General features: G+C 40.8%; 2 protein-coding genes across 2 annotated transcripts in view; both read left to right on the top strand.

Moving 5' to 3' along the window:
* The window catches only part of cyp11c1 (cytochrome P450, family 11, subfamily C, polypeptide 1), an 18400-nt gene extending 15994 nt beyond the window's left edge, over positions 1-2406 (top strand). The window contains exons 7-9 of the mRNA XM_005732053.1: positions 877-955; positions 1058-1264; positions 2129-2406. Of these exons, the coding sequence (XP_005732110.1) occupies positions 877-955; positions 1058-1264; positions 2129-2239 (397 nt within the window). The 3' untranslated portion in view covers positions 2240-2406. The remainder of the gene's footprint in view (positions 1-876; positions 956-1057; positions 1265-2128) is intronic.
* An 82-nt stretch (positions 2407-2488) lies between these two features.
* The window catches only part of pklr (pyruvate kinase L/R), a 20189-nt gene continuing 12709 nt past the window's right edge, over positions 2489-9968 (top strand). The window contains exon 1 of the mRNA XM_005732052.1: positions 2489-2572. The gene's annotated coding sequence lies outside the window, so the exon portion shown is untranslated. The remainder of the gene's footprint in view (positions 2573-9968) is intronic.

Raw genomic sequence — 9968 nt, 5'->3', positions numbered from 1 at the left:
AAACAAACAACAGAATTTGAATGAAAACAACGGAATTTGAATGAAAACAACGGAATTTGAATGAAAACAACAGAATTTGAATGAAAACAATGGAATTTTGAATGAAAACAATAAAATTTGAATGGAAACAATGGAAGTTTAAAACAAACAACAGAATTTGAATGAAAAGAACGGAATTAGAATGAACAGAACAGAATTTGAATCAAAACAAAGGAATTTGAATGAAAACAACAGAATTTGAATGAAAACAATGGAAGTTTAAAACAAACAACAGAATTAGAATGAACAGAACAGAATTAACATGGAAACGACGGAATTTTAATGAAAACAACAGAATTTAAGAACAAAGAATGGAATTTGAATAAAAAGAGTAGAATTAGAATGAACGGAACAGAATTTGAATCAAAACAATGGAATTTGAATGAAAACAACGGAATTAGAATGAAAAGAACAGAATTTGATCAAAACCAAAGAATTTGAACAAAAACCATGGAATTAAGCTGGACTACCTGTGCACCCTCTGTAGGGTCCAGATCGCACTCATGCGACCAGTAATGACCCTGACCCTAGCTAGCTACAGGGTTTTTCTAAATAATAATCAAAAGTTGTCACTGGAAATTTCACACAGGAATATTGTACAGTAATTAATGTATGACACATATTATATATAGACAAGAAGAAACTAATTTTTCCTTCAACTCATGTATGGAAAAAAAAATCATCAGCTGTCTGAGTGTCTGTGTTTATCAAAAGGCACCTAAATGAGAATTGATTACCAGAAATCTTGATTATGTCAGACAACTCAACTAATGGAGGATTCAAAGGTAATGTGTCAGAAATTTTAAGCTTTCAGTGTCTGGATTGCTTTTGGTTTAGGTTGTACCCGGTGGGAATTACAGTGCAGCGGTATCCAGTCAGAGACATTGTTCTCCAGAACTACCACATACCTGCTGGGGTGAGTGTTTGGACTGTAACTCTGATTCTTTCTGTTGCACTCACATAGACATTCATATACATTCATCTGACTAACATGCGTTTGGTGGTAAATTCTCCTCAGACTTTGGTCCAGGCCTGTATTTACCCAATGGGGAGAAGTGAAAAAGTGTTTGAGGATCCACTGCGCTTTGACCCCAGCCGGTGGAACAGAGAAGAGGGCCAAAGGGTGGAAGCCACAGGATTTCGCTCACTGGCATTTGGCTTCGGGGCGAGGCAGTGTGTCGGGAGGAGGATTGCTGAGAGCGAGATGCAACTTTTTCTCATGCATGTGAGTGACAGCAAAAAAGTGAAAGGGGAAGAGTAAGGAAGCAAGAAAGCAAGTTTTGGGATGGGATGAAAGTGAAAGGACAATGATGCAAGAGGACAGGAAGAAGTGGAAACATGAGAGCTCAGTTATAAGGCTGGTAAGAAGTAAAAGCTGTGCATTTAAAAGAATAGAAGACTTCAGTTCACTCAGTGCTTTATAAGTCATTGTTTTGCAGTGAATTAATGATTCGGTTCCCTATAAGGACCACTTTACATTACTGGCTACAGTGAAGATAATAGCTACATTAATAGTTATAAACATTAGTTATAAACAAGTTCAATTCAATACACTTGAATTTATATAGTTCCAAACCATAAGAACAGCTGACTCAAGGTGCTTAATATTGTAAGGTGAAGGCCCTACAGTAAAACAGAGAAACTCCAACAATCAACAATCACTACAGGCAAACAATTTGCAACAGTGGGAAAGAAAAACTCCCTTTTAATAACAAGAAACCTCCTGCAGTGTTGGGCAACTTCATTGGTTCATGTTTCATGGAAACAGGGTGATCAATGGAGGAAAAAAACAAATTGTAAAGTTTAACACTGTTTTCAAATCCTAAAACTTTAGATGGAATATGTTTATTCAACCAGTAATAAAAGCTCTCAAATAAATGCGAAGTAAAGTTTGTTTCACTAAATTATAGTTCACCCGAAGAGAAACGAAAAAAATCTAAGTAGCATTTTGAGCAGATGCACCTATTTCTATTCCGCCCCTCACTGTAGCATGATTTTAATCCCTGTAAACGTCTCTGCTCTCTCTTCCTCTCTTTCTTGATGCTTCCACCCCTCCCCTCTCCTGCCTCCTCCCTCTCTGCATGTCTAGATCCTGCTGAGCTTCCATCTCAGCGTGCCGTCCTCAGAGGACCTCAACACCACAATCACCCTCATCCTCCAGCCCGAGACTCCGCCGAGGATTACTTTCAGCAAGCTCTGACACACACACATGCTCAGAGGAGAGTCGTGCTGTTAGCATTTGACAAGTTTAATCACGTAGGGTTTGCGCGCTTTAATAATTTATTTCCGATTATTCCTAATAAAGAGCTTTTTAAGCGTCCTTACACACTTTGCATTGGAATGAAGATAAATAAAGATGAATTTTATCCACTGTTGTTATTGTTTTCGTCGTGACAAAGGCAGCACCCACAGGTGCAGCATTAACATATATCCATCAGGTGGCAGTAAAGCTCACACCTGCCCATTCATTTACTTTTGTACCCTGCCCCTGTTCACCCAGCACTTGTTACCTGCTCGAGGAGAGATCGGAGAGGTTCGTTACTTCTCTTCTAAACATTGCAACTTCTCATCGTAATGAAAATACGCTGTTTGGGCCAAGTAAATACTTAATTCTGCTTATCGGGGCTCGCTCCTGTATCCACCTCTTATGATTGTTTCTCTTTGTTTTATAGCTAAAAAAAATCTTGCAGATTATTTCCGTCGCTGCGGCGGGTATTGATCGCTTTGTGTATTCCTCTTTTTTTCCTGCAACTCACGATCAAGTTTAAAAAGAACTCAGTGCAGGAGCCACGTGGGGGGGAGTTTTGATACTCGAACAATGCTGTTCGAGTATTCAGTTCATATTGCAAATTTAAGTTGCACTTTGGTGCCAATGCGTAAAATCGACCTTTACCCCGTCTGATAATTACTGCAAGCGTAGCATTAGTAGATGTTACGGAGGTGTGTGCTTTGCAGGTTAGATGGCTGCAGGGTTAGATTTTAAACAGTCAACTCAGGACCAAAGTGCTGTTTGTCCTTTGGCTAACGATTTACACCCACCAGTCCACACTATGCGCGGACTCAGCTCTGCAAAGTGAGGCTCCGCGCAGACGCAAAGTGCTCCTTAACTACAAGCCACGTCGCCTCTACGTGTAACCTCAATTTTCAAAGTCTTAGTCTTCAATAACACCTCTTATCAGTCCTACTGATTTCTAATAGCTGCTGTTGTGAATAAACACTATGAAAGAGGGAATAACATTTACATCCATTTAAGCATGCGAGAAGCAAGAAGAGGCCCAATATCTACTCTGAGAGATTTCTTTGCAAAAGCTTTATACGTCGTGTGCTGATAATTATTTAATTATGTTATTGCTCCCAACAGATCAGCTATAGGGAATTATTAAGAAATAAATTAGGAATGCCAGATTGTGGATGGTGTTTATTCTACTCCAGCTGTAAACTTTTTTCTTATTTTGGTTTCTTGTTTAATTCCATCAGAAAACAGAATCTAGTATTAATAAAATTAAACAGTTGGGATGATGTTGCTTGGTGTAGCGTTTTTCCTTTTAACTCTGTAACTATAGCTACGGGGTCTGTGCAATGTAAAATTGACCAGTTATCCTGGGACCTCCTGGATCTCCAGCAAAGTCTTCATGGTGCTGACGCACTGAAATAATGTTAAAGTGGTGTTCTTGGAAATGTTCAGATTATAAGTTCACGTTATACAACTTCAGCTGCAACTGATAACTGTTTTCTTTACTGACCTACTTGTTAAGCATAATTATTTGTTCTCAAATGTTCCAAAAATGTTGAAGATAATTTGTTTACAGCAAACTAAAACCATTGGAAGAACTACAGTGAAGCATGTATTTAGTTCTTTTCCTTTATAAGTGAGAAGTTATTGTTGGTTATTTTCTACTAATAATACATTGACAATTTATACAAATACATAATAGCATGAGTAAATATGTTTGGCTTGGAGTTCACATTCTGAGGTCAAGGTTGGGGTTATATAATTTGCAACGGTGCAGGACACCGGTGTCCTTTTGTACTGTAGTGTACTCTGTTGGCTTACCAGTCTGGCAAAGATTTTCCATTTTTAGCATCATTTGTAGCCAGGTCAGATTGGCTCTCTTATGCTAACTCAGCCCAATCATGCAACTGTTGCATGCTGTGTGGACCCAGTCCAGATGGTGTGAGTGGGAGGAGAGATAGATGAGGGGGCAGCAGAGGGGTGAAAGAAAGATAAATGAAAGAGACATGAACAGGCTTGTTCAGGTGACACAAGACCAGTCAATAACATTAGCGCTGTAAAGGACAAAGACTGAGGAATTGGATTGAGAAATTGGGAGAAAATAAATTACACAACAAAATCCAAGAGAACCTAAAACAAAAGTAGACTGGGGAAAGAATCGGACAGTGAAACAGTAGGTTTGGATCTATAATGGAAGGGTTACTCAACATGGGTAAGCACATTCATATATTCTCATACAGGTTTAGCTTGATTTGATTTATTTTAATGAAAATGTATTGAATGTTTTACACTTGTAGCTATTTTATTAGGAACACTTGCTCAACTTCTCACTTTTGCACTGCAATAATCAAATCAGCCAACCACATGACAACAATTTAGTACATTTAGAAACACATTAACTTATTAATCTTGGGGGGAGAAAAGCTTAAGGGTAACTCCTAATTGCTGAAACCGGGGATCTTTAGATCTTCCATCTAACGCTTTTCCAACTGAGCTATTTCAGCAGATAGAGATAAATTTAGACAAGATCAAGTTGGCCTGCTGAAGTTCTTTTTTTTTTTTTTTTTTTTTTTTTTTTTTGCCTGTCCCGTTTGGTTCTTTTGCCATCAGAATTGTTGTCTAAAGGCGAAGAAAGATGCCCAACGGATTTACTTTACCAAATTGACCATCCCAGCCTTGCTGTAATGGTCTATTTGATTCACCTTTTATTGTTTATTTTATTTATTTTTTATTTTCACTTGCTAGATACGGGACAGACTTGAATGAGGAAAACAAAAGGGAGAAAGGAAGAGGGGGAAAAACAGCGGAGAAGAGGGACGGGGATAAAGGGCAAAAAAACAAAAAACAACTAAATAAGCAGACAAAAAAATACATATATCAATCACCTGGATCACCTGTTGAGAAAGAAAAAAGAAAACAAGCAGAAGAAAACGAGAGCAATACAATAAACAACATCACGATGATCTATGGGAATATAACAGTAAATACTAAATATTAAACATTATTGTGAAGCACGTAATATCGACAGCGCACAGTGTGCTTTAAGGTAGGAGCCAAAAAGGGTGTAGTTTGTGTGTGTGAGCACCCGTGTGTACACCTGTGAGCATGGACGCGCTTGTATTTAAAAGGTTCCTTCATGTAATGATCTGCTAGAGGGTGTGGGGTGGCCACAGCCCCGCCCACCAGAGCATGAAGCAGGTATGGAGGAGATCAAGACTCCAGACATCCAGAGGCCCCCAGAACACAAGAGACCAAGGAAGACCAACAGAGAGGCAGCTGCGCCACTGTCCCAGAAAGAGCTGAGGAGAGTCCCAGATGAGGGGTCGCTCAGCAGCCGTGGAGCAGAAGCCAGGGGGGGTTGCAGTGACATGCCCGTGAGCTCCGCCAGCAGCCAGCTGTGGCTGAGTGACCGAGCCCGAGGCCGAGGGCACCCCACCCCCAAAGTGGCCCGAGCGAGCCCCAGGCTCCAGGCCCCAATAAGCAGCCACCAAGGAGTGAGGCCTGCTGAAGTTCAACCTCAGCATCAGAATGGAGAAGAGAGCCTTGAAAGTGGTATCTTGAAGCGGCAGAAGACCACACTGAGAGCCACTCCTGTCAGCAAAGAACAGGAAACCGATGCTACAGTTCACACTGACTCACCAAAATTGGCCTGTAGAAGATTGGAAACAAACATTGCAATCAGTCTTTTTGATGTGATGAGTCTCTCTCCTCTGACGCTCTTCTGCTTCAATATTCAGATGTTAATGTCAGATTTGGCAATAACAGCGTGAAAACATGGGTCCATCCTGCCTTGTAGCAATGGTTCAGACTGCTGTTGGTATACCGGTGTGGGGATATTTTCTTGCACACTTCGGGCTTCTTAGTACCAGCTGAGCATTGTTTAAACACCACAGCCTACCTAGCCACAAAGCTGAAGTTGTCTCAAATCGGTTTTTTGAACATGACAAGGACTTCAGTGTGCTCCAAGTGCTTTCATAGTCACCAGATCTCAATCCAATAGAGCACCTTTGAGCTGAGGCAGATGAGGACAAATCTGCGACATTGGAATGTTCCCAGTACCTTTGTCAGTGCATGCGATGTCCAACTTGGTACTAGCACTATGGATTAGTGTTTAATATGAACTGGCAAGACATGTTGCGTGTGATTGATAACCTGTATCTTGATGGAAAAATACCAAATAATCCCTTTTTTGTAATATCATTGATTGTGCAGTGTCACGTTTTTGCATTATGTCCTTTTTCACTTGCATAACAGTCAGATGTCAAATGCCTTTGAACTTCAGTGCAGCCGCAGTTGGATAAATAGCTGCACTCTTACCGTGCGTTCACTGATCGATTGCACAAACACTCCGAAAATGTGACCAAGTGCAGCTCATTCCTGGTATACTGGGGTTACACCCATAACTGGTTTTAATCAGTCATGAAGCCTCAGTGTTGACTGATACTTTGCAAGTTTAGTGTCTTTGACCTAATGTCTATTTATAGTCAGCCTTCCAGTAACAGGTGCCTGCGTGTGTGTACATTTGTCTGGATGTTTGCAGGTGGATGTATTGCATGTGTGCGTTTCCATGTGTACTCTCTGGGACGTGTCTGGAGAGGATCTCAGTGGGACACGTAATGATGTGTGCAGCAGTGCGGCAGAACTGGGTCACAGGGAGGTGGAGAGGAGAGAAATAGAAAACGCAGACAGACACTGAATCTACAGGATAGACGAGTTTTGCAAGTTCACATTATTCTACAAAACCGCCATTCACTGGTTTTACCAGGGAATTTCCTTTGCAGAGTGCAAACTATGTCCTTGCATGTTTCTGTTTGTCCATTCACGGCGTAGTCCTTAAACTGATAACTGACGCATACTATTTAAAAAAACAGCAAACAACCTTTAGACAGTTGCAAAACAACCTTGTAAAATGTGGCTCTTCTGTGATGTGTGCACTGTTCTTTCTCTTGTCTTCTTTCCCGTCTTTGTCCTCACCTTTTCACACAAACCTTATGTCGGACTCACCTCTCATCCTCACGCTCTTTAGTCTCTGTGATGGTCGAAATTGCAAGCTCGACTGACTGTGACATCCTTTAAAATGGATTCCATTGTACTGGCGCAAAGCTCTTAGTCAGGTACCACAATGCTCTGAATGAAAGAAATGGGCTCCATTCCCTGTATAATACTCTCAGTTGGCGCAGCCTATAAACTGTTTATAAAAGATGAAGGTAGCCACCCATGTGTTCAGAAAGTCCTGTTTTTAAGCCTTTAGTTTGGTGCTATGGCTTTTGCCTTGTTTTGTTTTGTTTGTTTTTTGTTGGTTAGCAAGGTCCGGCCGTATAAGTGTCACACGCTTGAAAGTCAATATTTGGTATGACCTTTATTCTTCAACACAGCCTGAGCTACCCTAGGCAACCTTTCTTGTAATTTCTTTAAGTAGTAACGAAATAATTCTTCAGGCTTCTTGAAGGACCTTCAAAGCTCTTTTTTGGATGTTGGCTGCTTTTTGTTCTGCTGTCTGTCAGAATGACCCCTCACTGCTTTGATAATTTTGCCGTCGGAACTCTGGGCGATCCACTGTATGTTCTTCTATTTTTAGCACTGGTATCTCATACCATAAAGTATAAAATATCCAGTTAAATCTGAATAATAAAATGTAAACATTCACCCAATTGCTGCCCACGAATAAGGTTTTAAAACCTTGCTCTTATGAAAGTTATACTTCTGCTATCATTTTTTCAGAGCTCTCTCATAGGGTTCAATTCAAAATTCTTTCAGCACCATCTCTCTCTCTCTGCTGCAACCCATGACCTAACATGACTAACTAGCTGTGACCATGGATACCACAGTCTGTCTTGTACCAATCTAACATGGTCCATCAACTGAGCCACAGTATTGCAGACTTCCCAGTTTAACCTGCACTTAATGTCCTGCATCACCTCTGAAAAACATGGAATGATTATCATGTATTTGTTGTCATAGATCTTACTCTATATGAAATAACCAGGCGAATTCAGCAGATCCTCTGCTTGGTTAAAAAAAAATTCTAACAAGAACGGGGATACTGCATTTAAGCTGGAAGTTTCCACTCACTTGCTGAGCAGTCTTTACCTTTGAAAATAATCTCTTGTCTTCCCATCCTGTCCTTTCTTTCTAATAGCTCTCTTCATCTTTCTAATTTGCCTACTTTAAAAATTCATCCATTTATGCTTGCTTCCCTTACTGTGGCCACGTTATAAACTACATGCATGGATTCATGACAGAGATGAGAAGGCGGTGTGCAGGTGGCCCCATTTAGTAATTTAACTGTCTCTGAGGGATGAGCTGAAGCTCGACAGTAGTTTGCATTAAACTGCCAATCAGATTTAATTGCTCACTGGATCGAAGGTGTCAGAACGCAGTTCAGGATGGCCCCAGCCCACTGTGGGAAATGGAGATTGATGTGCTTTTGTAGCCAGATTCAAGTGGCTCTTTTATGAGCTGCAGGATTAGACACTTGAGCTTTGAGTTCATTGTTCAGCCCTCGAGGTTGATGCTCAGTGATGCCATAGAGACTGGTGGCTGTGGAGTCACTGGGATAAGGTGCTGAAAGGCTTTACCTACTGGTATCTTCCCAGTGTGAGTAGCACATGGCTCAAACTGCGTAGATTATTGGTATATGGACTGCTACTTATATAGAAACCTTCTACTCAGTCTGAGCACTTATTACCAGTCTCATTCACCCAGTCACACATACATTCACACAGCATCTTTTACTTTGTACTTTTATCTAACATTCACACACACATATAAGCCTAGATTGGGGGAAACTCGAGGTTCAGTAGCTTGCTTAAGGATACTTCCACATATAGACTGTGAAAGCTGGGGATCGATCAACCGACCTTCCGATTGGTAGACGACCCACCACAAACAATTAAAAAGTAATTCACTAGCTGGGACAACATCCTACTTACATATAGGTTGAACAGCATATCTAGTAGATAATGGCAGATGGCTTGAGCATGAATTGAGGCTGTGGTTTGGGAAAGGCTTGAGAGGGGACTGGGGTTGGCTCCAGAAACGCTGATATCTACAAAATCAGAACTTTCTTTTAAAATTGGTATAATCGAGATGTTATAGCATCAACAGATCAAATGAAAGGTTGCACTCATCATTATGAAACTGTAGAATTATGAGCCAAGTTCTCTGGTTTACCTCAGATCTATAAAGGACTGCTTTAGATTTTCAGCTGGTTGAATTGATTTTAATGCCCATAACTTTACTGGTCTGGTTCGCTCTCTTGACTCTTGCAGTTTCATTTCTAGCAGCAGCAGCTGTCAGACTGACAGATACTTCAAAAGCAGAGCTTAAGTAAGAGTAAACATTGAACATTTCATCAAATGTACGGGGGTGCACAAGAATGCTGATGTTTGCCATAACAGCTTTATAGTTCAACCGATTACCATTACTGTGGTGACAGTCGTTATTGCTGGTGTGTGGTTTTTGCTCATCCATCCACTCCTTTGTCTTTTGCTTCTGGAGGATTTGTTTTTATTGTGCTTCACAAGCTGACAGAGCGGGTAACAACAGAAATGCAACCTTGGCTCCTTTCAGTCCCAGTGACTGTAAATACTGTATCCAATAGAGAGACTGTGTGTGTGTGTGTGTGTGTGTGTGTGTGTGTGTGTGTGTGTGTGTGTGTGTGTGTGTGTGTGTGTGTGTGTGTGTGTGTGTGTGT

The sequence above is a fragment of the Pundamilia nyererei genome, unplaced genomic scaffold (genome assembly GCF_000239375.1).
Source record: "Pundamilia nyererei isolate P.nyererei 1_Seehausen unplaced genomic scaffold, PunNye1.0 scaffold00045, whole genome shotgun sequence".
Taxonomy (NCBI): Eukaryota; Metazoa; Chordata; class Actinopteri; order Cichliformes; family Cichlidae; genus Pundamilia; species Pundamilia nyererei.
Note: the sequence above shows the minus strand (reverse complement) of the source record. Positions and strands in the feature narration are given on the sequence as shown.